At 53.9% G+C, this 27,933-nt stretch overlaps 1 protein-coding gene across 1 annotated transcript; it reads left to right on the forward strand.

Moving 5' to 3' along the window:
* The first annotated feature begins 1,886 nt into the window (after positions 1 to 1,886).
* On the forward strand, positions 1,887 to 19,315 carry LOC106732546 (killer cell lectin-like receptor subfamily B member 1B allele B). Its single transcript, XM_089770606.1, has 6 exons — positions 1,887 to 1,971; positions 4,457 to 4,552; positions 12,841 to 13,017; positions 15,787 to 15,941; positions 17,856 to 17,968; positions 18,479 to 19,315. Exons 1-6 carry the CDS (start codon positions 1,887 to 1,889, stop codon positions 18,600 to 18,602), a joined length of 750 nt encoding a protein of 249 aa, XP_089626732.1. The 3' UTR covers positions 18,603 to 19,315.
* The last annotated feature ends 8,618 nt before the right edge of the window (positions 19,316 to 27,933 follow it).

Below are 27,933 nucleotides of genomic sequence, written 5' to 3' on the forward strand. Positions count from 1 at the left end.
AAGTTGCCTGGTAAGTATGAGGCCTGGTAAGGAACTGGATTCCAGGAAACTCTCACCGCTCCTCACCCTCTGTTAACCTCTGGGACAGCTGCTGGGCATTGAGTGGACATTTTCAGAGAACAATCTGTGGAGATGCCAAAATCTCACTCTGGGGTGGCAGAAGCCAGTGCTAACCCCATCGTTGCGTCTGTGTAGCTGGGATTGCTTTTCCCAGTGTGCATCACTTTGCACATTGCACGACAAACTGCTTTGCACAGGCTAGGGCTGCAGCCCGATTGATGCAACCGGAAACAGGGCCAATTCTCAGAAGCTGGGCATCAAGCCCAAGCACCTTCTGAATGCTTGTTAGCCACTGTCACAAGGCAGCCTTCTCACCTAGTTCATTGTGGTTTGACAGTGACATTTTCCGATGCAAGCTCAGGCCATGGTTGCAAAACAGATAATCCAAGACGTCAGTCAGTAACTAGTCTGGCTAGTTGGTTCCTCCAAATCAGCTCCTCTGCTGAACTCTTGGAACCAGGGCAGTGCTGTGGATCTGTCATCCTACATCTCAGTAACCCTTTCCTCAGCAACATGCCGGGCACAACAGCAGCTCCGGGCAAATAATTCCGGGGTGGAATGAATGTCCTCCCATGATGTGATAACGAGACTGAAGATGGTTTCTAGTTAACAATCAGAAATGGGACCTGGGAGACCTGGGTCACAAAATTATGCCTCTAACTTAGTGTGTGGCCTCAGCAAGTTACTTAGAGCCAGACCTTTGGAGGTATTTAGGAACCCAATTACAAACTGTTAGAGAAGTGATTTTCCCTTTATTCGCCACTAGTGAGGCCACATCTGGAGTATTGCATCCAGTTCTGGGGCCCCAATTACAGAAAGGATGTGGACACGTTGGAAAGGGTCCAGCCGAGGGCAACCAGAATGATTAGGGGGCTGGAGCACTTGACCTACGAGGAGAGGCTGAGGGATTTGGGCTTATTTAGTCTGCAGAAGCGTAGAGTGAGGGGGGATTTGAAAGCAGTCTTTTAACTTCCTGAAAGGAAGTTTTAAAGAGGATGGAGAGAGGCTGTTCTCAGTAATGACAGAGCAATGGGCTCAAGTTGAGGGGTGGGAGGTTGAGGTTGCATATTAGGAAAAACTATTTCCCGAGGAGGGTGGGGAAGCACAGGGATGGGTTTCCTAGGGAAGCGGTGGAATCTCCATCCCTAGAGGTGTTTAAGTCCCATCTTGACAAAGCCCTGGCTGGGATAATCCTGCTTTGGGCAGGGGGCTGGACTCAATCCCTCCTGAGGTCTCTTCCAGCCCTAGGATTCTATGATTCTATGAAATGAAGATGATTCACAGCGGGGATCGGGGCCCTGTTGTGCCGGGTGCTGCACAGACACACAGTGAGAGACAGTCTCTGCCCCAGCTGAGATCAGGGCCCCATTGTGCTGGATACAGCACAGACACACAAGAAGTCTGTATCACAAATAGTTCACAGTCTAAATAGAAATGAAGCAGGAGGAGAAATGTGTAGAGAAAAGAAGTGACCTATGGAAATTCACACAGCAGGTCAGAACATAGATTTAAAACCAGGTTTTTTCATTCCCAGGCCAGTTTAGCCCCTGTGACTAGAGTTTAAAATAGCTATGGTGCATCCAAAAGTTCTGGTCCAAGATTGCATCAGTCTTAGCATTTTAAGGGTGGTAACATGGGTTTAGGGCTGCACAACTTAATCTGCGCTCTGAAGCGACCCTTTGCAGTCACATGTGAGGTGTGGAATTCCGCTCTCTGAGAGGCGACATTTCCTGGTGTGGGAGTGAGGTCAATCTCATGCATATACGCGCTGCAGTCTGTCCTACAAACAGAGCCAGGTGAGTGAGCTCTTCTCAGCTGCTTGCACCATGGCAGGGGAGACCGTCTATGCAGATCTGAACCTCTCCCCCAGCTTTCCTGGCTCCAGGGCTTCCCTTTCAGCTCAGCCCTTCGGTAAGTGGCTTTTATTTCCTGAGGGATTCCTGTTAACCACAAGGGTGGATTTTGCTTGGCAGCCTGTTGCTCTAAGTGCCTGCCCCAGAACAGGAGTGTGCCAGGGAGACCCTCTGGCCTCTGGGGAGTAGCTGGGATACTTCGGATCCATTTCTAGTCACAGCTCACTGTTGTGTGGGAGTCTGTTGGTGCAGGAGCCTGGAGAGAGGGAAGTCCAGGCACCATTCATCAGTCGGGAGAGTGCATCAGACGGCCCTTCTCCAACAACATCCCACAGCTCTGGCTGGTGGCTTGTGGAGTTGTAGACAGTCACAGGATGGACTCAGGCTCCTGGGGCCCTGACAAGAATAAAAACCTACCCAGACACCACCCTGCAGGCACTGTATGAAGTTGAGGTTAGTGAGATGTTTTTGAAAGAGGGAACTGTCTTGTTCTCAAGACAGAAAAAAAAGTCTAGAAGAAGCTTTGAAAACATGACGTGTGAGGACAGGTTGAAAGAAGCGGATGTGTTCCAGCTAGAGAAGAGATGGCCGGGGCAAGGGGCTGTGATACCAGTTTTCCAATATGGAAAAGGTTGTTACAAAGGAAATGTTGAACAAATGCTCTCTGTGGCCACTGGAGGAGGGATAAACAGTAACCTACTTAATTTGCAGCAGGGGAAATGTAGGTGAGATTTTAGGGGAAACTTTCTAACTGTGAAGAGAGTTATGCATTGAAACAGGTCAGCTAGAGAGGTTGTAGACTCTCAGTCACTGGAGGATTTCAAGACTAGGTTAAATAAAGACTAGTTTAATAAAGGCCGAGGCAAACTTGCTCCTGGCTCAGCACAGAGTGAGGGAGGAGAAGATGGACTGGATGAGTTCTTGAAATCCCTTCCAGCCCCACGCTTCTGTGAGTCTGTGACTTCAAGACTGAAAGAAGGTCAGTTAGAAATAATAGAATACCATGTGACTAAGCTGACCAATCAAACTCAGCTGTGCAACATCACAATTAAACTTTGACAATGGAAACAGCAAGCACCAAACCAAAGGGCTACGTCTACACTGCAGCCTTCTTGCGCAAGAACCGTTTTGCGGAAGAGCTCTTGTGGAAGATTTTTTGCACAAGAGTGCATCCACAGTGCCATGTGCTTTTGTGGAAGAGCATACATGGCAGTGTGGACATGGCATACATGGCAAGAAAGCTCTGATGGCCATTTTAACCATAGGGGCTTATTGCTCAAGAGATTCATGTTGCCTTTCTACACTGGCCTCTTGTGGAAGAGCTCTTGTGCAAGAGGGCTTATTCCTCATGGGGAGAAAAATAACTCTTTTGGAAGAAGCCCTGTTTTCCGACACTTTACTCTAAATTTACTTGCACAAGAATGTGCGTGCAGTGTAGACAGCCAGCAAGCTTTTGTGCAAGAATGTCTGTGTGTAATGTAGACACAGCCAAGGTGTTTACAAATGGGAAAACATTTCCAGACAGTAATATTGCAAATGGGAACCCTTTGGGAAATTCAAATCTCGGAAAGCAAAAATAACACTAACAATGCTGAATCCTTCCCCTGTTGCTCATCACGTGACCCAGCCTCCACCAGCTCTGGATAACCTGGGACTCCCTTTGTATGTCTTTTGGGTTGTCACACTCTAAGTTTTCTCTCTCAGGACTATTCGCTCGAGGGAGTCTTTGCTAGGCCCTTTGGTATGTTGCTCTAGATGCCCAAGACCAATATTCTGTTTCATTCTTTACATGCATCCTGGAACTTACCAGATTCTGTTCTAGATAACTTTAGATCAGGTGTTGTTAGACTTTGACCAATCCCAGCATTTGTTACAAATTCATTCCATTTAATGTCCAGTAGTATTCTAAGGCCTTTGCTTTCCAATGTATGTAGGCATCTGTCCATGCCTTTGGTGGACAGGAAGGTGGAAATAACAGCTGAATTGAATATTCATAGTTTGGACTCTAAACTGTAGATTTGCAATGGCCAAAATCTGTTTAAACTGGTACATGCTATTTGTGACTTTATTTCCTCCTGGACAAACAGTTGGCTTGTGTGTGATTGCTAGGGTATGAAAATTGATGTTACATACACTGAACACAAGACAATAGTTAAGAACAATGTGTTCAAACAGAAAGAGAATCTGAAAAACAACAAACAAATAAGGTTTGTTAAAAAAAGAGGGGAAAAGTTTTCATTTTAAAAAGTAGAAAATTTAAAAATATTGGGGAAAGTGCCAATATTAATCCCCATTTTCAAGAAAATGGCAAAAATTTCATTCCTGTTGCATTTATAAAAAACGGGCAGCTCTCCAGCCATTCCAGACTGGTCTACAGAGGAAAACAAGATGAGCAAGTGAGCGGATAGGCCCCAATCATTTAACAAACTCCATATGGGCATAGGATTCTACCCACACTGAGAGCTTGGGACCGTATTTTTCTTTGAAACAATATTTCATACACCAGATCCCCATTGTCTCTCACCTGAAGTTGGTTCTTGCAGGTGCCCAGAGTCCCCGGTGGCACCGCACAGCGCTGTGGGTCGGATGGATTGGAAACCTTGTCCTGGTGATCGTTGTGATAGCGCTGGGGATGTGGGGTGAGTAGCCACTGGCACTTGTTTATTTGTGCGTCTCCATCAATGAATAGTCTGGACTGTCCCATCCCTACGGAATTCCATTGTGGAGCCTCTTCTACTAGCTGGTGAACATGATACTGTACTGGAAAGCACTTGGCTGTAAGAGAGAGACAATTAGATAGGCAGAGAGATGGGTGCGCACACATGGGGATAGAGGGATAACAAGGCACAGACAAGAACTGATTATAAATAAGGGACATTTATGGCTATATTATAAAAAAAACTTGTTGCCCTGTTTTCAAATGTGTAAATATTCCCTAAATTATGAAGTTCAGAATGTGAAAAGCTCCACAGCTGGCTGAAAAATGGAAGTACATGGGGAGAATTAAGTGAACATTTCTAGTTTTTTTCTAGTTTTTCAAACTTTGAAATTACATTCACATTTTAAAATTAGAAAATTTCACCGAAATATTTACACACACACGCACACAGGATCTGAATGGCCAACCACACATCTCATTTGGAACTGGAAGTAGACAATCGGGCAGCAGCACAGATTAAAAAAGCAAACACATTATCAATATTAAAGTACTAAAAAAAGAGAAGGTTATTTTTTGACAAGGTCAGGCAGTGTTCTCCAATCTTTTCATACCCAAGATCACTTTCTGAATTGAAGGATAACCCAAAATCTACCCTGCCACTTCCCCAAAATGCCATTCTCACTGACTCTATCCCCCTGTCTCTCTCCCAAACTTTCACTGGGCTGGAACATGAGGCCGGGGGGGCTAGAAGAGGAATGGGGTGCTGGCTCTGGGAGGAGGGGCAGAGCTGGGGCAGAGGTACAGGAGGGGTGCAGAGTGCTGGCTCTGCAGAGGGTTGGGGTGCAGGAGGGGACATGGGGTGTTGGCTACCAGACGGTGCTGGGAGTTAGCATGTGGCCTCCCACTGGGCAGCACTTACCATGGGCCGCTCTAGGTAGGTGGCAGAGCAAGACTGAGGCAGGTTTCCTCCCTGCTCTCACCCTGTGCTGCTCTCACAAGGGGCCAATGTGCTGCCCCTCATTGCTAGCACCATCCCCTCAGTTCCCATTGGCTGCAGTTCCCCATTCCCAGTCAATGGGAGCTGAGGGGGCGGTGCTTATAGCTGGAGCCGTGCACCAAGACACCTGCCCCCTTCCAGCTTCCCCTCCACACACACATTGGACCAGGGGGGCCCTGCTGTCAGCTCCCTGGGGGGGTCGGTGGTGTGGGGCTAGGGCATGTAGGGTGCCTGCCAATCGTGATCAAAGTATTTGTAACTCTGAGGTTCTGCTGGACAAAAATCTTCCCTCTGGCTGTTGTTGCAGAGCATCTTGGGAGTCCTGTGCCTGCAGGGCATCCTGGAGGGGTCTCATGACTGCAGTGCATCTTGGGACTCCCAAATCTGCAGGGTAGCCTGGGAGATGTAGTCCAGTCATTGAGTCTACATCAGGGGTGGGCAATACTTTTTAATGGGGAGGCACTCCAAGATTTTGGTAGGTGGTCAAGGAACGCACTTCTGTAGAGAGGTGCAGGGTCTGGGATGGTGGGTGGGATTTAGACGGGAGCTTGGGATAGAGGACTGGGGTGCAGGAGGGAGTGTAGGGTCTGAGAGGCAGTTTGGGTGCAGGAGGGGGTTATGATCTGTGCAGGGTCCAGGAGGGCTTATGGGTGCAGGAAAGAATTCTGGTCTGGGGGAGGGTGTAAGAGGGGGTACATGGTCTGGGAGGGAGAAGTGACCTGGGAGAAGGGGGCATAAGGGGTGTAGAGGGTTTGAGTGGTGACATGGGGCAGGGGAATAGGGTGCAGGATGAGGGAGGGCATTGTGACTTGGAAGAAGGGGGGAAAGGAGGGGCAGAGGGGCTTGGGTGGTGATGTGGGGAAGGAATATAAAGGATGCTGGATCTGGGAGGGAGTTGTGACAAGAGAAGGGAGAAAGGGGCACAGAGGGGTTGTGTGGTGTCCTGGGGCAGGTAGCTGGGGGGTGGGATGCCAGAGGCAGGCTCTGGCTAGGAGGTGCTTATCTACACAGCTCCCAGCCAGTAGCCCTGCAAGAACCTGAGACAAGCTGTATGCCTGTGTGCTGGGCAGGCTGCTCCACCTGGCTCTGCTCCAGCACAGGGAAGGAGGAGGCTTCATTCTCTGTCCCTGCCATCTGCAAAATTTCTCAGCTCCTATTGGGTGGAAACTGGTTAATGGGAGCTGGGAGATTTTGCTAGGGGGCAGGGACAATGCACAACGCTTTCTTCTCCCTGCTCAGCTTGCAGAGCAATTAGCAGCCTGCTGTTTAAAGCAGCTGCATTTGCTGTGTAGTGAGGTTGCCAGGAAGGCAGTTGCGGACCAGATCCGACCCACTAGCTGTCTCTTGCCCATCCATGAAGTTGAGTGTGGATAAATAAAAGGAAGTGAAAACTCCATCGGGTACGTCTAGACTGGAAAAGTTTTCCGTTAAAAGCATTTGCAGAAAAGAGCATCTAGATTGGCTAGATGCGCTTTTGCACAAAAAAGCCCCGATCGCCATTTTTGCGATCTGGGCTTTTTTGCGCAAAACAAATCTGAGCTGTCTAAACCAGCCCTTTTGCGTAACGGGAGCAGTGTAGTATTTTCACAAGAAGCACTGACAATCTTACATGAGATCAACAGTGTTCTTGCAGAAATTCAAGTGGCCAGCGTAGACAGCTGGCAAGTTTTTCCACAAAAGCAGCTGCTTTTGCGGAAAAACTTGCCAGTCTAGACACAGCCCATCTAGCGCCTGGCTTGTGCAAAGAGGGAGAGATCTGAGAGGAAGGGGGAATTCTACTCTGTGGTGGCTATAAAACATCCCAGATCAGTGACTGTCGTAGCTGTAGGCTTCCTCCGCAACAAGGGGTTGATCTGCCAGGAGAATTACTGCAGGACATCCAAGGTGATCCTAGGAAAAAGAGGCCAGCCTTGTGGACTGGTCCTTGAGACCTGTCTCTGCTGCTGACTTGTCCTTGGGTGAGTCTCATCTTCAGTCTATGCCTCAGTTTCACCACGTTAGGCTCCAGGTCCTTTCTTCATTGTTATCATCTGGGAGGTAGTCAGGGATTTGCTCTGCCTGCAAGTTTTCCCACAGTATCTGGCAGTGCTCCCTTTATGGGGCTTCACTTTCCCATAGGTGAGCCCCACAGGCCTGGGACTCCAACACCAGGCCTTTGGGATCTAGAAACCCCTTCGTTCACACCCTGGCTTCCCAGTGTGCTTATGAGTTCAGATGCCTGGTAAACACTGCACCCCTGTAGGGAGTGATGCAGCCACCTTTCCAAACCAAGCTGATGTCAATTAGCCAGCTGAGACACAGCCTGTCAGGGCCATTAGGTTAGTCTGGGAAAGCAGAGCTGAGCTCTGTGTCCATGCCAGCAAAAATTACCTGCCTCAAAGTTTCTGGGGCTTCAGCTCTCTCTGTGCTGGACAGCCCAGTTTGTATTTCCTGGAGCCAGTATCTCCGGTGACTCCACGCTTCTGTTGGTCTGACTGCTTGGGCTGCCAGTTGTTAAGACATAATTGCTGACTCTCCATCCAAACACGGATCGTTTTGTACACTGCAGTGCTATGGATCCAGATAGGTTCACTGTCTCAGTGACAGTCCCAAAGAGAAACAGAATCCTTTTGAAACCAGTGGGGAAACTGAAGCACATACCTTGTTTATCAAAACATGACAGCTTCTGCAGTGGCAAGCAGAGGCTACAGTGACTGGGACAGGCAAAAGCACCTGCACGAATGGGCTGTGCCCCTCACTCTGGTATCAGGGCACCTGCAGGCTGTCCCTGTTGCAGCTGAGGATGACTCCTTATATTAGGGTTGTTAGCAGCTGGTCACATAAGTGATGAACTGGCTCCCACCTGCCACTCTGCATGCTGCTGCCTCTGTATCGGCTGGCTGCAGGCTCCACTCCTGGAGCTGGGGGAACATTTTAGTATCTGTGTAACTGCTAAGAATTGTTGCAGCTCCATAAGGCACCTTCTGCAGCAGCAAACAGCTCCTCAGGCGGCAGGTTCTGTCCATCAACCTGCCACTCACCCAACTACAGGCCCTGGCTCAGCTTCCTGTGCGGTCTCACACCCCTCCCCACGCAGCTCAGAGAGGCTCCCAGCTGCACTGTCCCTGCCTCCGCTCTCTGGGCAACAATACCTGAGCTGATGGCGGACGAGAAGGGTACATGGTGCTGAACCTAAAGCCCAAGGGGGGCAGCATGGTTGTCCCATTGCCTGGCAGGATCCCAGGTACTGATTGCAAACCCTGCTCCCCACCTGCAGGCTCCACTGTGACGGCGCGTTGGGGGTCCCCCGTCTCCTGCACCCCGAAATGGCACAAACAGACTTCACCAGCCAGTAGAATGGAGGTTGTTTATTGTTCCTCCAGCACAGCGCAGCACAGATGTAATCTGGTTACAGGAACTGGGGCTAAGAGACCTCAGTGCCCCCCTTGAGATAGGGGAGTCCCAGCCCCCCTCCCCAGCTCCTTCTCCCCTGCTTTCCAGACAGGAACTCCCCAACTCTCTTCCAGCCCTGCCCCCCAGCCAGGGCAGCATTCCACCTTCCTTTGTTCCTCTCCATGGGGGGTGTCTGGCCACTGGTTTGCATAGTGACTCATCCTGTTTTGCTGGGTCGTGGTACCCACGGCAGCCAGTGCGGGTTACCCCAGAGCCAGCAGCATAGAAACCAGCCAGGTACCCCCACTACGTCACATCCACGTCCCTGCAGCAGGGTCAGGGCTGGAGCTGCCACCCCAGGGAGGGCTCACAGCATGGCAGGGGCGGGGCCTGAGTCTGGGTTGGACAAGGGCTGGATTAGCCATGTGGACTTACAGCGGTGAAGGATCTGGGGTCTGATCCTTCGGTATCTACACACACAACAGAGAAGGCAAATAGGAGCTTTGTGTTTCAGGATCTCCAAAACGGAGGCAAGGGGCAAATTTAGGCCCAGACAGGGGCGTGACTGGCCTGTGGACAAAAGAAAAGGCAGGGGCATGGCTAGGAAAGAAACCCAGGAATCCTGCTTCCCAGAATCCCTTCCTCTCCCCTGCCTGCCCCACCCATGCCAGCTCCCACAGTCCTCACAGAGCTGAGACTGGAACCCCAGATTCCAAGATCTAACCACTAGAGACCACTGCCCGCCTGTGGGAAAGGAGAGACACTAGTAGTTCTAACACCCAGTTCCCTGCCCTAACACAATGCATCCACCCTTTCCTCAGAGCCAGGTACCCTCCAGCCCACCTGCTCTAACTCAACATACCTGCTCTACCCCCGGAGCCAGGGACCACCCACCCCCCTGCTTTAGCCCAATGCCCCAACCCTCCTCCAGAGCCAGGGACCCCCCACACAGCACTGCTCTAACACAGTGTCCCTCCCCCAGCCCCCCATGCTCTACCCCAGTGATGCACAACCCGTGGGTCATGACCCCCAAGGGGGTCTCAGATATTTTCCTGGGGGTTTGCCGTGCCGTGCAGCTGCCAACGGCTGGGCCCTGCCATGGGGGTCGTGATTGAAAAAATGTTGCACACCACTGCTCTATCCCAATGCAGCTGCCCCTTTTCCCTCCAGGTGCTGGGGGACGTGAGCAGAGCGGCTATTAACGGTCCAACATGTGGTTCAGAATGTTTGATGGGACCAACATGTGCCACCCCCCCTTGTCCGTCTGGCCTCGAGCCCACCCACATAGGACAAGGGAGGGGCCAGCACCGACCATGGTACTTGCAAGCTGAAGAGGGAGAAGCACCTGGGAGTGGGAGGCAGGACAGAGGCTCTGAGTTTTGAAGCCCTCGCCCCTGTTGCAAAGTGCGACCCTGAAACAATATTTCATACCCTAGATCCTGATTGTCTCTTACTAGACGTTGGTTCCTGCAGGTGCCCAGTGGCACCACATGGTGCTATGGGGTGGATGGGCTGGGAACATGGTGCTGCTGGTCGCTGTGATAGTGCTGGGGATGTGGGGTGAGTAGCTGCCACACCGGGTTTGTCAGTGCGGGCCCATCAGTGACTCGCCTGGACTGTCCCATCCCTCCCACTAGCTGGTGACCCTCATACTGCAAAGCACTGGGCTGTCACACAGAGGCTACGTCTACATTGGCACCCTTTTCCAGAAAAGGGATTCTAATGAGACAAGTCGGAATTGCAAATCCACGGGGGATTTAAATATCCCCCGCGGCATTTGCATGAACATGGCTGCCGCTTTTTTCCGGCTCGGGGTTATGCCGGAGAAAAGTGCCAGTGTAGACGTGCTTTTCCGGAAAATAAGCCCTATTCTGGAACATTCCTTATTCGTAGGAATAAGGGATCTTCCAGAAAAGGCTTTATTTTCTGAAAGATCCCGTCTAGACTGGCGCTTTTCTCCGGCAAAGCCCTGAGCCGGAAAAAAGCAGCAGCCATGTTCATGCAAATGCCGCGGGGGATATTTAAATCCCTGGGGCTTTTGCCATTCCGACTTGTCTCATTAGCATCCCTTTTCTGGAAAAGGGTGCCAATGTAGACACAGCCTACCACTATTTCGAAATAGCTATTTTGGAATAAGTGTTATTCCTTGTGGAATGAAGTTTACAGAAGTCAGAAGAAGCTGTCCATTCTTTCGAATTTATTTAGAAATAAGAGAATTGCTGTGTGGACACTCACATTGTTATTTTGGAATAACGGCCATTGTAGCGGCTGCTGTGTAGACGAACCCTCAGACCAGAGTTCTAGTCCCAGATCTGTGGCATGGTCTTCCAAATGTCCTTTGCCCTGATGCTTCTATTTCTTCCCCTAATCAATGTTTTCATCCTGTTTATTTCAGGGGAGATTTTAAGAAGCCCCAGAAACACCATGTTCATACTGAGGTTGAATATCCCCCCTTAGACAGTCAGCGTTTAGCTCTGGGGCTTGGGAATCCATTCCGGGCTCTACCACAGACTCATTCTGTGACTGGGAGCAAGTCACTGAATTACACTGAGCCTTAGTTTCCCAAATGTAAAATGGAGATCATGCCTCCTTTCTCTGTACAGTTTGTAACTTCTTTGGGGCAGGGCCTGTCTCTCGCTGTGTCTGTGCAGCACCCAGCACAATGGGGCCCTGATTTCAGCTGGGGCAGGGACTGTCTCTTGCTGTGGGTCTTTGCAAATAGTGGATAAATGGAGAAAGAACATCACCAAAAGCCAGCTGGGAATGTTTCCCCCTGAATGTCGTGTCTTCCTCTCCAGGCTGACATGTCAGAGGGAGCTGGCTGATCGCAGCAGGATGGCAGGACTGGGCAGGAGCTCACAAGTGCTCTGAGAAGGAGGTTGGCTCAGTGGTTTTGGTGCTAATCTGAACTCAGAAGCTCTAGGACCAGTTCCAGATTCTGCCACTGATTCCCTGTGTGACCCTGGGCTGATCCCTGAAGGCTGGAATTCCACAGGGTTTAGGTGCTTAACAACACAGCAAGACACCAGAGGTGCTTCTGAAAACCTCCTTCAGGCCTCTCTTAAGCTTTAGGTGCCTAAAGCCATTGAATAATCCCATGACCCTCCCCTGTGTCACAGGGAATGTGGGTGAGGAGCACAGAAGGGTAGTGACACGTGCCAGATAAGGTCCTAAGCAAGCAGGCTGTGCCCCTCACCTTGGTATTGGGGTGGGGCATTAGAGGGGGAGAGGCACCTATCCCGGACTGGGAGCAAGTTTGTGAGAAAAGTAATGTCTGTAGCAGCAGAGAGACCCAGACACCCTCACGGCTGCAGCCCAGCCCAGCCCAGCCCCTCAGCTTCCTGTGCGATCTCACACCTCAGCTCATGTGTCTCCTGGCCCTCCTCTGAGACACCACACAGGGTGAGGAGGGCTACACAATATTGAACATGCAGCCCAGAGGGCCAGATGACATGGTCTGTCCTCAGCCTGGGATTCAGGCTGGACCTCCCCACTTCCAGGCCCTCTGTGCCTCAGTTTCTCCAGTGGTACAGTGGTGGTAACAGCTCTGTGCTGAGTCTCACCTGGGGTTGGGAGGCTAAATCCGGTCAGGCTCTGAGATGCTCAGACACTGTGCAGGTGAGCGATGAGTAACTGAGAGAGCTGCAAACACAGGCTGGGTTTGCAGAAAGGCCCCAGGGATTTAGGTTTCTCTCAAGCTGATTTTTCAGTCCCAGCCACTTTTTCAGAGCCTGGCCCTTTGGGGCTGCTCAGTAGCCCAGGGGAGTCAGAGGAGATGGGGCTGAACAGACTTTGGGCCAGGCCCTGGGTCTCCTCAGGGCTCTGTCAGTCCTCCTGCCTAACAGCCTCCTGTAACACTAACCAGTCACCATCACTCCCTTCCCCACACTGCTTTGCAGTTTCCCACTTGGTGTCCGAAAAGGGACAGACCCCGGCAGCCCCTGGGAGCGACGGAGCTGGGAGCAGAGATGCAGCCACACCCCCTGGGAGTGGGGACCCCAGCACAGCAGCCTGCAGTGCCCGCCTGGACCGTGTCCGATCCCAGCTGTGCCCCACGGCCCAGCCCAGCCCAGCAGGTAACCCCAGCTCATGTGTGTGTGAGCTGCCCTCCCCCAGGCACTGCCAGTGGGAATTCAGCTGCTGGGCCAGGCCCTGGGGATCCTGGAGTGCAAGGACATGCCGCCCCCTGCTGGGTGAACAAATTTAGCCCACACGCCTGCTCAGTGCCAGGCTGGGAATGTACCTGCTACCTTGGCTGGGCCTGGCTGTGGAGCAGCTACACCTAGTGGCCATTTGTTGGGTAATACCCGGGAAGATTTAAATAACTAATACAAAGTGATGCAATTTTTTTTTCAGTGGGATGTGGGGTCAAAACTCATTAGAGACACTGTCTTATGGTTCAACACACACACACACACACACCCACACACACACACACACCCTATTCCCTGGCATCTGAGTCCATGTCCCCTCCCATTTCACATCACCCCTTGGTCCCAGGCTCCCCTGCTAGTCTGAGATACCCACAGTTACTCCAAGTCCTTCTAGGCCACTCTGGCTGTGAAAAGGGGCCTTAATGTGGGTACTTAGGCTCCTGGGTATCTCCCCTGTCCCGGATAGACCAGTCCTGCTGGCGTGGAGCTGGTGGAAGGGCCCCTCGCCCATGTTCCTGTTCCCGCTAATGTTTTCCAGCAGTGTGCAGAATACCTTTTGTTCTGTGCACTGAGGCATGTGTGGATGTGCACCACCAGTATAAACCCATGCTGCTGTCTGTGTGCGCTCTGCTAATCGGCTGGGCAGCATTTGAATGCCTCCTGGGTGCTCACCCAAAGGCTCAGCTTACAGGAACCCTGCACAACAGCCTCTTCCCAGCTCCCACAGTAGGGGCAGCTCAGGGTGTGTGGCTCGAGCGCAGTGCACCCTGGGAATTCTCTGCTGCCCAGGGCCCATATGGGAGCAATGGATTAGGCAGAGCAGCCCCAAGGCTCCTTTGACTGCCCCCCAGATTGCAGGGAGCACAAAGGGGATTCAGGGGAAAAGCACATACTGGAGGTGTAAGACTGAAGTCGATCAACCAATAAGCAAAAGCTTATAGGTGAATGCTCTACACGACACGCATTTCCCCCTTTTCCTCTGCCAGTGCATCGTTTAGCAGGATGCCCAGCAGCCCGGCTCAGTTCTGGCTCATGCAGGGTCCAGGACCTACCCCCGTTGCGGCTCTGCATTTAAAGAGTATTAGGAGCTGGGTGTGCAGGCAGCTTGCACCAGGTCCAGGAGCTCAGATTCCTGCCATGCCCCCAACCCCTGGACAGGAGCTGCTGCCATCCTAAGAGGACACCTGCTTTTTAAACTGGTTCTCCTCACAGACCTGCTCCCACCTGGCTCCTTGGGAGTCGGTCCAGAGTGCACCGGTTGCTGGCCCCACCCCAGGGGACTATAGAATAGTCAAGTAACCAATAAGAATTCATGCAGTTAGTCGACTATTCAGTTAACCAATATCGAACATCTCTAACTCAAACCCATTTATCCCCATGTGTCGGACCAGGCTGCATCTGGGCACTGCTGAGGGCATCCGCTCAGGGCAAATTGCTCCAAATCGGGGCTCCTTAAAGCCCCTGACTGGAGGCCCTTCCCAAATAGGCCACAAACCAGTCACACAGAGCACTTCAGCTGCCTGCCTGGCCAGCCAGAAGCCTCACAAGTAAAACCTCTCCGACACCCCAGCTCTCTCCGTGCCCCAAGGAGCCCTGGGCCTAACACATAGGTGAGGGGTTTTCTAACCCAATCTTACCTACTCCGAATGGGTTCTCTGGTCTCAAGAAACCAGCCATAGATCCCAGGTCAATTTACACTCTGGATCGTACCCACAAGACCAAGCTGAGCCAATCCTTTAGAATCTAAAATCTCAAGGTTTATTACTAAAAGAAAGAAAAGCATGAGCGTAAGGTTGCTAAAGGTTAATACATTACATCAGTGGTTCTCAACTCTTTTCAGTCCATGGACCACCAGGCCAATCACAAAATTTTCATGGGCTACCTCCTTTTTGAGACATGATAAAAAAGAGCAGATTACGCGTTGTGTGCTTGTGAAAATGGCGTAAAACAGCCTAACGGTGGCACCTGCTCACACCGTGTGACTTTGAACAATGTTCTTATGGACCACTGAAAAAGTCACCATGGACCACCAGTTGAGAACCACTTCATTACATGCATCGAATCACCCAGTTCTCGATACAGGTTCGTAGCAGAGATGTTATAATTGCTAGCTTAAAAGTCTCTGGTGTCCATCCTATGTCAGGATGGATCCAGAATTCATCCCGGCTTATTGTCCCCTGCAAGGCTGCATTTGGGATTAGAAGCAAAACTGAAGGCAAAAATGGAGGGTGCCACATGGCATTTTTATATCCCTCCCTGGTCTCTTCCAAGCTGGAGAGAGTCACAAGGTCAGTGGCCAGGTGTGCCTTTGGCATTGAGAGATCCATTGTCCCTGGAGTTTTGCTCATTAGAATATCCATTGACTGAGCATTCTTCGCCCATTGCTCAGCCACAGACAGAGGAGTTTCCAGTATCCATACAGAGTACATTTTTATAACTCCACATCCAGACATTATACAATTATATGAATAGCATATACAGAATCAGTAGAAAGTAAGCTTTTGTTTGACACCCCACATGGCCCTCTTTGTATACACTTTGGGGCAATGACCTCCCCCCCCCCATGGGTGCAGCAGTGATCCGGCTGCTTCCCTTAAAATCCAGTAATGTGACACCCCATCCTTGCCTGTCAGAGGAAGGGAGTAGCTGGGAATGAGCCTCAGAGCACTAATGGTGCCCGTTTCTTTCCAGGGGGCGCCGGGTGCAAACTCTGCCCCTCGGACTGGCGGCTGCGCGGGGACAAGTGCTACTGGGTCTCCACAGAAAATGAAACCTGGAACAAGAGCCGCAGCGACTGCGCCGCGAGGGGCTCCCAGCTGCTGGTGATCCGGGACCGGGAGGAGCTGGTAAAGGGGCTGGTAACCCCCTGCTGGGGCTTCCCCTGCTGGGCTGGGCCTGGGTACAGAGCCTGGTTAGACGCACTTGAGGACTGGGAGTTTCACAGCTGCCCAGCGGTTTGGTTTGGACGTCCCTGTTCCCATTACTGGTTACTAAGGGGGGTCCAAACTCCTGAGGCAGCTTTGACAAGCCCAGCAGAAATCACTAGCCTCAGCGACAGGGTAGGTGACAGAGGCAGCTCTAAGCCATTGTTAGCCTCCCCTGTGTGCGTGTGCTGAACCCAGCTCAGCTGGGAGTGCGAGTGGGGCTCTGTCTAGACTGCAGGCTTCTTTCAGAGGAAACTTTTCTGGAAGAGATCCTCTGGATAACGTCTTCCGAAAGAGAGAATCTACACAGCTAAGAATGGATGCACTGAACGGACGCTCTCCCATGTAAGCTGTAATTGCTATGGATGGAGTGGTCACCAGAGCACCTGGGCTTTTTCCTCTTCAGAAATAACTCCCTCTTCCCCATCCACACACGCCTTTTTGCAAAAGAGCTCTTTCGGAAAAGGGCGTCTTCCTAGTAGAAAGGAGTTTACCAATGTCAGAAAAACCCTTCTGTTCTTTCCATTTTTTTTCAATGTGGATGTAAGTGAAGTTTTTTCAGAAAAATAGCAATTTTTCCTAAAAAATCATGCAGTGTAGACACACCCTGAGAAAGACAGAGCCATCCCTACCAGTGCCTCCCTACCTGCACCTCCCCTCACTTGGGGCAGGGGCTGTGCTCAACAGCTGTGGGGGCCAGAGCTGCGGGGGAGGCAGGAGCAGGGCAGGCAAGTAGCAGGGGCCCCAGCCCACTCTGCTTACCAGGCTCCTAGAAGAGGGAGTTGGGGAAAGGGCAGAGCCTCCCACACATTCACTGGTACTGGGAAGCAGCTGGGAACTGGCGGAGCCATGTGGTCTGGGGAGGGGTCATTCCACTTCTCGCTGCTGCTGGTGACTAAGGGGACAGGCTTGACTCCTGCTGCCCAAGGCAGCGCTTCTAAGCCCCTAGGCCATATCACTTTGGGGAAGGTGGTGGAATGGGAACAGGAAGGGGTGGGGAAATGGAGCCCAGATGGCAGCGAGCTCAGCATCCCCCAAGGACGGCCCTGCTGGGCGCAGCCTGTAGGGAGCTGGCTGGGGGATGGGGCTGGCTGCTAGAGCTGGGGCTGCCACATATGTACCATGTAGCTGCCTAGAGCACCATGAAGTCAGGGGCAATTTGGTGCCACCAGTTTCATGGTGTCCCATATGGCTGGGTAGCTTGTGTATTGGGAGGCACGGCCCGGGAGAGGGAGTGGGAGAGAGAGATGTAGAGCAGGGCTACTCAGCACACGTTCCATAGGCCACATGTGGCCCACAGTCTGTTTGTTTGCGGCCTGCAGTGTAGTTTGGATTTACACAGGGCTCAACATGCGGCCCACAGGTGGGAGCCAGCACAAAGAAGTCATCAATGTAATGCTGTTCTGTAGCTGCGCATTTTAGGAGTTAAATTCCTGGACTGTCATTGCTCAGTGAAAGTGCTGCCATAGGGGTGGAAATCGGGTAATTGTTGCATTTTGTTCATATCAGCAGAACTGACTTAAATGGGGCCTGCGTGTTGTGTAGTCTTTGTATTCATGCCTGTCAGGGTGAAATAAGCTATTTGCATATATTTGCATATATATTTGCATGTGTATGCAACCACACTTAAGTTGTGGCCCTCAGCATGTGCTCGGAGTATCACTTGGCCCCCAGGGCTTCCAAAGTTGAGTAGCCCTGATGTAGGGGGACGGATGGAGGGAGGGTCTACATGGGGATTGCCAGGCTCACAGCCCCATAATTCTGGTGCTGGACTTGATGACGACTTGGATATGAGAGAACATTCTGGTCACCAGGTGCCTGTCACACTCCCTGCAGGAGGCCCTCCAGGACCTGACACAAGGCCCCTCTCAGTTCTGGGTGGGACTGTCCCACCCCTCCCCGGAGGAGGCCTGGACCTGGCTGGATGGATCCCAGCTGGATCAGACCCGGTGAGTGATTCCTTGAGTCACTTTGCCGTCCCCGTCCCCGTCCCCGTCCCTGTCCCCAGTCCCTTCTGCCCACACAGGGGAGGGAGAGGAGGAACAGGGATGTTCAGGGTGAGGTGATGACGGTCTGTGGAGGGAGCAGAGCAAAGGGGTGAGGCCGGAGCCTTGGGGATCCCCAGAGAGGGGGGCAGGAGAGGGGCAGACATGGACCAGCCAGAGGCAGGAGGGGACCAGGAGGGGCAGCGTCGGCACAGCCGGTGAGGAGGAGCCGTGGGGCAGGAGAGAGATGGGCAGGGCCTAGCGCAGCAGGGAGGAGGGAGCTGGGCTTGGGCCAGGGAGAGGCCTTTAGAGCCCCTGGCCAGGGCCTGGCAGTGGTGGGGAGGGGCAGCCCCAGGGCAGAGCTGGAGGGGAGAACAGGGCAGCTGTGGATCCCATTAGCACAGGGAAGAGCCGCTGCCAAGTGAGTATGATGGACCCACAGGCGCTGACAGGGCCCTCTCTTTTGTCCCACAGGCTCCCGGTGTCAGGCTCAAGCAAGGGGAGCAGCTGTGGAATGATGAAGGGGAATCAGATTCATTCACAAGGCTGCAGCTCTGCACACCAGGGGATTTGCCAGCGAGACGCCGTCCCCCTCTGAACAGGGTGTAGAGGAGACCTCAGAGCATGGCTCCATTATCCCCGTGTCACACCTGGGGAAACCGAGTCACAGACACTCACCTGCCCAAGATCACACTGAGAATTGGTGACAAAGTGGGAAATGGAACCCAGGAGTCCTGGCTCCCAGCCCTCCCTCAGCCTTAGAAGCGAGTCCAAGCTCCGGTTTTGCTGTTCCAGCAGGGCTAGGCTGAGGGGTTTCCGGCTGTGCTGAGTCTTGGGGACGGTTATCTATAGTCCCCTCCCCTAGTACTGGGGAGAGAAGAGTCTGCCCCAGATCCCCAGCTCACATCAATCAGCCCAGATCCAGTGTGTCCCAGCTGGGCACCTGGCCAGTGACTCCAGGGGAGCTTTGGCTCCATTCGCACCAGCTGGGGATCTGGGCTTTCCCCTGCATTTCACCCCTTTCAATTTGCTGGCACCTCTGTCAGGTCCCACTCTCAGCTCTGTTCCCCGGCCCCTCCATTGCTGCCATCAAGCCTGTGACCTGACACCCCTCTGCCCATCCTGCCCTAACCGATCGTTAACTCTGTCACTAGGCTGCTGGATAGGATGCTAAACACCTGCTGGGTGACTAAGACACTTTCCCTCTCTGTGCCTCAATTTCCCCATCTGTGAAATGGGGATAATCAAACTGACCTGGCTGCAGCATTTCAACATCTCCTGCTCAAAAGTGCCAGATCAGAGCCAGGAACTATTATCATCACACAGACATTGAAGGGGTCTGTTATACTGAGCGGCTGCATCTAGACTGGCAAGTTTTTGCGCAAAAGCAGTTGCTTTTGTGCAAAAATTTGCCAGCTGTCTACACTGGCTGCTTGAATTTGCGCAAGAACACTGACTTTGTAATGTACAAAATCAGTGCTTCTTGCGCAAATACAGTGACGCTCCCGCTTGGGCAAAAGCCCTCTTGTGCAAATGCTTTTGAACAAGAGGGCCAGTGTAGACAACCCAGAACCGTTTTGCGCAAAAAAGCCCTGATAGCTAAAATGGCGATTAGGGCTTTCTTGCGGAAAACCGTGTGTAGATTGGCACGGATGCTTTTGTGCAAAAGCATCCATGCCAATCTAGACACTCTTTTCTGCAAATACTTTTAACGGAAAAACTTTTCCGTTAAAAGTATTTGTGGAAAATCATGCCAGTCTAGACTTAGCCAGCATGTTTGTGGCTGGTGGGCCACAGAGCAGCTCGAACTCTGGGATATTCCTGCCTCTGACTGGTCATGTGACTTCTGAAAAGTCACTGGCCCTTTCCATGCCTCAGTTTCCTCTCCTACCCTTTATCCATTCTGTTTAGACTGTGAACTCCTGGGGGCAGGGACTGCCTCTCGCTGTGTGTCTGTGCAGCACCTGGCCCCAGCACAGACCCTTTTATGGGTAGGGCAGGGTGGCCCGTGCCCAACCTGGCTGGGTTTGGGGAGGTCTGACCCTAGAGCCGCTGTAGCAGTGAGAGGCGCTGTTGTCCCCCAGCCAATGGGCTGCTGTGAGGAGATAGCTGGGGGAGTCCTCTCCTTGCAGTAGCCAGAGCGTCCTCCTGCACCCCAAACCTCTCCTGTATGTGGCCTCATCCCATCGCCTGTGTCCCCAGCTGGAGCCCTCACACCCCTGAGCCCCAGCCCTCTGCCCCAGACCTGAGCCCCCTCCCACACTCAGAACCATCTTGTCCCACCCATATGAATGAAGTGCTGGCCCGAGCTATGGGGGGCCCCTGATTGAAGTGGTAAGGGGCCACTGGCTGGGAGGAGCCAGTCACATGAGAATTAAGGTTAAAAAATAAATGTGTCGCTGAGGGAAGCTGATTTACTGTCCACTAGAAGATTTACCAGGTGTTGGTCTGGTCCTTAACTCCATTCATTTTTTTTTTTGGAAAATTAAGGTGTCCGTGCTTCATTTCAGTCATTGCTCTGGGATGGGGATTGGGGTGAGGGGTTCTGTCTACAAGCTGCTCCAGGAACAGAGGACAACCTCAGACCCCTCTCTCACCACCGCAGCGTGGGCCAGGTGAGAAGCCCCTCTCCATGGCCACTGCAACTCAAGCTCTGTGTCCCCCGGTTGCGGCAGGCTCAGGTTTGTTTGCTCCCTGCAGTCCCCAGCCAGAGTGAGGAGTCCTGGAAATGGCAGCAGCCCTTCAATCAGCAACAACCCATGAGCGGCAGGGTGTTTTCACGGGCAGACCAGCTTTGGGACTTTGCAGTCCAAGGGCCCAGCCCCCCCCCCCCTTTCAACACACCCAGCTCAGCACTGGAGGGAACATTTTTAGGTTTAAGCTTTGTGAAACTTCGGACACAGAAGGGAAAGTAACAACCCAACCCATACCGCCCCCCCTCCCCCGCCCATTCCAGCAGCCCCAAGGTGTGTCTATGTGGCAGGGTTTTGCTGGAAAAACGACACTTACGTCCACACTACAATTGCATTCTTGGGACAGGAAGTGGATTGAAAGGAGGGGTTTTCCGACAGCAGTAAAGCTCATTCTACAAAGAAGACACCTTTTTCAGAAAAAGACGTGTGTGGACAAGGCAGAGGGAGTTTTTTCGAAAGAAGAGGCCTCCAGGAAAAAGCACAGGTGCCCTGGTGGCCACCCCATCCACAGTAATCACAACTGAAATGCGAGAGTGTCCAATCAGTGTGGATGCTCTCTGTTGAAAAATCAGATGGTTGTTTTGATGCACTTTGGCCAGGTGGACCCGCTCTTTTGAAGAACACATTTGCGCCGTAGGTCTAAATCAGTGTTTCTGAAACTTTTTAAGACCGAGAAACATCAATAAATTTTTTTTACGAGGAACACCAAGATCTGCAGGAAAATATGCAAATGAGATTGTGGCTCATGCAAATGAGTCCTTTATTAGTGTGGAAGAAAATATTGTCCCTTATTCCCTTTTCCCGCCTCCACATTAGTATATTTTTTGCAGAGAAAACTCGTAGTGTAGATGTGGCCAGAGTGTATGTGTCTGTGTTTATAAAGCAGATGCTCACTGCTTCTCTACTGTATTCTCAATTAACACAGTGTGTTGCCTTCTCCCCTGAAAAAGATCCCGTGTGCTTCTTATAAGCAGAACTAGCTTCATCCGCTGACACCCCCACTCCCTCTGTGCTGTTGGTTTGCATTGTGGGAACAGGTCAATCCCACTTCTCTAGCCACGTGTTTCTGCACCTTTCGTCCTTTGCTAGACGCCCCTCAGATCCCTTGGTAGCTGCCTCGTCCCTAAGCTGGGCAGCCTGATGCTCTTAGTTGCTCCTCCTATGGACCCATTGCCTGGGCTTTGTCATCTCTGGCCCCTGGCTCTGAATGTTTTCCATTTCCTCCAGGGCCCTTTACTCTAAGTCACCAGCCTCTAGATCCTGAAGTACCCATGCTCAGAGGGTCACTAGTATGGCCCGTCCCGATTGAGGGGTGCGTGTCCAGCCCTGGATTGGGACTCAACAGACATGGGTCTACCACTTCCAGAGGGGTGATTTTGGGCTGCCCCTTTCCATGCATCAGTTTCCCCATCTCCACAATGAGAATAATGAACCTTCTCCCCTCTGGAAAGTAGGTTGAGTGCTGCAGATGAGACAAGCTAGAGGCGCTTTGCCAGTGTATCAACTGTCGTTAAAGTGGGGGAAGGAAAAAACTACCAGGGAATCAGTCCCACCTGTGTGAAAGTTTCCAGCTCAGGACCTACATTACAGTCTAGGAAGAGAAGGGTCCTTTACAGTGTCCATGCCAGGGCTTAGACCAGTCCCATTAACAATTCCCCCTCCCCCCCCAACTTGTTACAGTGGCCTAATGTCTGAGCTGTTGGGGGAGGGGCAACTTTTATTGATCCATGAATGGGCTTGTCTGGCCTTACACTCTGCTAAGGACGGACAAGCCGGGTGGGGCTGAGGGAGCAGCCCTTGGGGCGATATTACCCATCCCGCTCAGCCCCACACCCATCTGCCATTCAGTGGGGCCCAGGCTCAAACATGCAGGGGGCCGGCCAGGACCAGGACACCAGCCTTTCAGGGGAGGGGTGGGGGTGGCAGTGACATCACAAAGGCCTGTGGCAGGACCTCAGCCTATTGGGGGACAGGGATGACCTCACAGAGAGACTCTGATAACAGCCAATCAGGACAGAGGTGCAAGGCCGGGGCAAGCTCAGAGATTCCCGCGGTTTGGCAGCAGCGCGGCCCCTTCCCAGGGTCTCTGCGGGGACCAGATGGAGAATTGGGACCGAGGGGCGGGGGCAGGAGGAGCCTCGTCGGCGTTTTCTACTTCCCTGCGGCTGGCAGTGTCGGACCCGGTGAGACGGTCGGAGCTCAGAGAGGTTTGGAGCCTGCTCAGTTTGGTTCCCCTTTGCCCCCTCCCCTCCCTCTGTCTCGCCTTTTTCTGCGTCTTCCCCCCCTTTCCCTGCCCCACCAAGCAGGGTGGGTGGGTGTTGGGGCGGTCGGAGGCCTCACTCAGAGCTGAGCTGGCAGAGCGCTGGGAGCTGGAAGTGACCTGGCCCGTCCTTTCGGACATCTGTTGAGCCCTCTCCCCTCCCCCTGCTTCCTTCGAGCTCCCAGTCTCACTGCGGATTGGTCGAGTGGGTGGTTACTGACAGGGGAGACTCGTGGCCTTTTCTTCTCTTTAAAACTGTTCTCGGTGAGTCGTTATTAATGGTTCCCAGCCATGCTGGAAGGGCCTAACACGTGGGGCTCTGCAGGAGTCTGTTCTGGGACGGTTCTCTTCAATCTTCATCAGTGATTTAGATATTGGCATAGAGAGGGCGCTTATTAAGTTTGCAGATGATACGAAGCTGGGAGGGGTGGCAAGTGCTTTAGAAGCGACGAGGAGTCCTGTGGCACCTTATAGACTAACTGAAGTGTAGGAGCATAAGCTTTCGTGGGCAAAGACCCACTTCGTCAGATGCATGTAGTCTGACGAAGTGGGTCATGCATCTGACGAAGTGGGTCTTTGCCCACGAAAGCTTATGCTCCTACACTTCAGTTAGTCTATAAGGTGCCACAGGACTCCTCGTCGCTTTTGCAGATTCAGACTAACACGGCTACCCCTCAAGTGCTTTAGAGGAAGGGTCAGAATTCAAAGTGATCTGGACAAACTGGAAAAATGGTCTGAGGTAAATAGGATGAAGCTTAATAAAGACAAATGCAAAGTGCTCCACTTCGGAAGGGACAATCCACGTCACACACACAGAACGGGAAGTGACTCTCTAGGAAGGAGTCCTGCAGAAAGGGATCTAGGGCTCAGAGTGGACCACAAGCTAAACAGGAGTCAAAAGTGTGACACTTGCAAAAAAAAAGCAACCATGATTCTGGGAGGCACTAACAGGAGTGTGGTGCGCAAGACAGGAGAAGTCGTTCTTCCGCTCTACTCTGCGTGGATTAGGCCTCACTTGGAGTCTTGTCTCCAGCTCTGGGCACCATGTTTCAGGAATGAATTGGAGAAATTGGAGAAGGACCGGGAAAGAGCAACAAAAATGTGGAACAGTTTAGAAAACATGAGAGTGAAAGAACTGGGCTTGTTTAGTCTGGAAAGGAGAAGACTGAGAGGGGACATGAGAGCAGTTTTCACGTACCCAAAAGGGTGTCACAAGGAGGAGGGAGACAAACTGTTCCCCTTGGCCTCTGAGGACAGGACAAGGAGCAATGGGCTGAAACTGCAGCAAGGGAGGTTTAGGTTGGACATTTGGAAAATGTTTCTGCCTGTTGGGAAAACTTCCTGTCAGTGTTGTGAAACACTGGAACAAATTGCCTGGGGAGGTTGCGGAATCTCCATCACTGGGGATATTTCAGAGCAGGTTGCACAGACACCTGTCAGGGATGATCTAGACGGAGCTGGGTCCTGCCGTGAGGGCAGGGAACTGGACTTGATGGCTTCTCAATGTCCCTTCCCATTCTACTGTTCTGTGATTCCCAGACCAGACGGATCAGTCCCAGACCAGCAGGGCTTGCGGGGGAGGTGTGTGTGTGTCGGCAGGAGGGGGAGTGATCAAGCTGTTTCTCTACCTACCTATCTCTGGGCAGTTCCCGAGTCTCTCTAAGGGCCAGGGCTGCTCACACACTTGCTGGCGGTGCCCATGAGCAGTGGTTGGGCTGTGGCTGGTTGTACAGCTCTGGGCTCTGATTGTTCAAGTGTCCCAAGGTGCTGGCTGGGGGCAGGACACCAGCCGTGTGGGGGGAGGGGACGGTGATGCCACAAAGGCCTGTGGGGGGAAGGAGCTGGGGGGGGCGGGGGGGCTGAGCTCATGGAGATCCCCTGACATCAGCTGCAAGGCAGGGCAGCCTCAGACACCCCCCCCCCCAGCCCTTTCTGGCTGTGTGGGAGCCCCCCAAAGAGGCGGGGCTGGAATCGCTCTGAGACCGACCCCTCGGGGGTGACCTGGGCCAACCCTTGGGACGTCCCCTGAGACCTCTCGGCCGCCCCCTCTCCCAGTCTCACTGCTGATTGGCTGAGCAGGGGGCCATGGCGAGGGAGGAGGTTTCCCAGCGGTGACCCCGGCTCCTCTTCCTTTGCAGGCTCTGCACGGCGGGGTCTGGCCTCGGGCCGGCCCTGCGGGGGGACCTGCGGGCAGAGCCCCACACGGGCGCGCAGACAGCGGGGAGGTGAGCCTGGGCGAGCAGGGGGAGGCTGTTTTCCTTTAGCACTGCGGGGGTGGGGGGCGGGGAAGGGGAGACTGGGGACCCTTGGGCAGGGCTGTGTTGGGCCCTTCCCCCTCCAGGGTCAGGGCTGGGTGTGGAAGTTGATCTCAGGGCCCGGCTGGTTCTGGGAACAAGAACCTCAAATCCCATCCCCTCTCCCTCACAACTCCCCTCCCCCCCCACTATGGGATCCATCCACATTGCCCTAGTCTGGAGAGACAAGGGCCTTCCTAAGAGCCATGCCCCATGGATCCGACTCGCTCCCCTGAGCACCAGGGCCCAGCCCCGGGGATGGGGATGGGGGCTCGTTGGCACAGGCTGGGCACAGGTCGTGGGGAGGGAGGCGCCTGGCCCAGGGGGGTTGGGAGCAGGACTCTGATGGGCCCCGTCTCCTCCCTTCCATCCCAGCTCAGCACAGCCCCCCTTAGGGAGCTCGGGGCCCAGCTGGGACGGTCCCTCGGGGGCCCAGCCGAGGACACCGGCCGGCCGGCCAGGGAGGGGGCTGACCCCTCTGCCCACTGCTGCTGGGCCAGAGGTGAGGGACCCCGCTGGGCAATGGGCTGCTAGAGCAGACACCGGCAGATGCCAGGCCGGGGGCCCTGTGGAAATGACCCGCCCAGGCTCCCACCTGCAATGGGAGTAGGGTTACCAGGTGAGTAAAAAAATATCGGACACACTTGATCTCAGATGAGGGTGGGGGGCCGGGCCGGGAGGGAGGCAGGGCTGGCCAGGGGAGGGAGGGGGGTTGGGGCGGCCAGTGGGAAGCAGGCCTGACGGGGGGGGGAACAGGTCGGGGGCAGCGGGACTGGACGGGGGAGATGGGGGGGAACCAGTCGACGGGAATCAGGGCTGGGTGGGTTAGGTGCAGCGGGGCTGGCCGGGGGACATCGCGGGGAGGAGGGGAGAACTGGCCGCCGGAAGCAAGGCTGGCAGGTGCAGCGGGACTGGCCGGGAAAGATCAGGAGGAGAAGTGGGGAGAACCGGCTGCCGGGAGGGTTGGGGGGAGCGAATCGGCCGGCTGGGAGCGGGACGTAGCCGGGCATGTGCAGATCCCAGGGCGCTGCCTGTTCCACACACGGTCCTGGCGCAGCGCCAGTGAGTTCTGCTGCGGCTGCACAAGGCGCTTGCCCAGCGCTCAGGAGCACAGACGGGGCTTCCCCTCCCCCCAGGCGTCACTCCAACCAGAGGCTCCCAGCGCCGATCGCGCCCCCCTCCCAGCCCCTCCCCCCCACCAGGCTTCCGTCGGGCGCCCAGCCGGAAAACCAGAAAGTCCCGACATTGCTCGTGCCCGGTGAGTTCTGACTGTTCTCACCGGGCAGAGGGCACAAAAACTGGACTGTCTGGTCGGACACTGGACACCTGGGACCCTGAATGGGAGCCCTGGGGCAGCCGGATGCTGTGGGGGAACAGCTGGCATGGGGGGGGGAGGCGGTAGCAGCTCCTGCAGTGATAGGCCAGAGGGGTCTGGCCCTGGGGGCCCTAGAGAGGCACCGCCCAGGGCCAAGCCCCCACTGCCCCCTGGGTCCCGGGCCCCACATATGACAGGCCCTTGCTGTCTTGGGACAGGAGGAGCCCGGCCACAGGGATGCACCAGCTCCCCCACCCCCAGCTTGGCTCCAGGGCCGGTGTTGCCTGCAGGGAAGGAGCTGCCAGCGGGAGTAGGAGCATCAGTCGGAGCTTTTCCTGCTCACGCCGGGACTGGAGCCATGGACCCGACCCAGCCCTGGACCGGGCACCAGGGGAGAAGGAGGAGCTGCCCCTCCCCCCCGCGGGGGATAGAACCTCCCCTCCCCCATCTCCTGTCCCTGGACAGGGACCTGCACAGCCCAGTGAGTCAGGGCCAGCTTATGGACTGTAGCCATTGGGCTGCACAGCCCTGACTAAAGGGGCAAGGTACCGACACTGGCCATTGGGCCACACTGGTTGGACTAAAGGGGCAAGAAACTGACCTTGGCCATTGGGCCACACTGCCCTTAGAAAAGGGGCAATTACTGACTCTGGCCATTGGGCCACACTGCCCTTAGAAAAGGGGCAATTACTGACTCTGGCCATTGGGCCACACTGCCCTTAGAAAAGGGGCAATTACTGACTCTGGCCATTGGGCCATACTGCCCTTAGAAAAGGGGCAATTACTGACTCTGGCCATTGGGCCACACTGCCCTTAGAAAAGGGGCAATGTACTGACACTGGCCATTGGGCCAAACTGCCCTTAGAAAAGGGGCAATTACTGACACTGGCCATTGGGCCACACTGCCCTTAGAAAAGGGGCAATTACTGACTCTGGCCATTGGGCCACCCTGCCCTTAGAAAAGGGGCAATTACTGACTCTGGCCATTGGGCCAAACTGCCCTGAGAAAAGGGGCCAATACAGACTCCACCCACTAGGCCGCTCTGCCCTAAGGCAAGCTCTGCCAGAGGGAAGCTGGGAGCCTGCAGGCTTTGCGGCGGGAGAAGCTGCCGTCCCCTCGGAACCAGGCGCGGGCTGGACCCAGCGACCCGATGGAGACGATTCCAGCCCAGAGACGGGGAGTGTCACGGCGCAGACTGAAGACTAAACAACCCGCCCAGCAGCCAGGACCAGACGAGGTCACACATGGGACCAGGGCAGCAGAGGAGGAAACCGGCCGGCCAGGGCAGAGAGGGACCTGCTGAACCTCGGGGACCTGCTGAAGCTGGAACAGACGAAGGGGCTTCCCCGTCGCGCCACTTCCCCCA

Source organism: Pelodiscus sinensis, chromosome 19 (assembly GCF_052426305.1).
Source record: "Pelodiscus sinensis isolate ZL-2025 chromosome 19, ASM5242630v1, whole genome shotgun sequence".
NCBI lineage: Eukaryota > Metazoa > Chordata > Testudines > Trionychidae > Pelodiscus > Pelodiscus sinensis.

What these genes read in the sequence shown, in the direction of transcription:
- LOC106732546 (XM_089770606.1), top strand. Translation starts at nt 1,887, where the DNA reads ATGGCAGGGGAGACCGTCTATGCAGATCTGAACCTCTCCCCCAGCTTT. An exon ending in GATAGCGCTGGGGATGTGGG is followed by an intron (nt 4,553 to 12,840) that starts GTGAGTAGCCAC and finishes ACTGCTTTGCAG; the next exon opens with TTTCCCACTTGGTGTCCGAA. An exon ending in TCCCAGCTGGATCAGACCCG is followed by an intron (nt 17,969 to 18,478) that starts GTGAGTGATTCC and finishes TTTGTCCCACAG; the next exon opens with GCTCCCGGTGTCAGGCTCAA.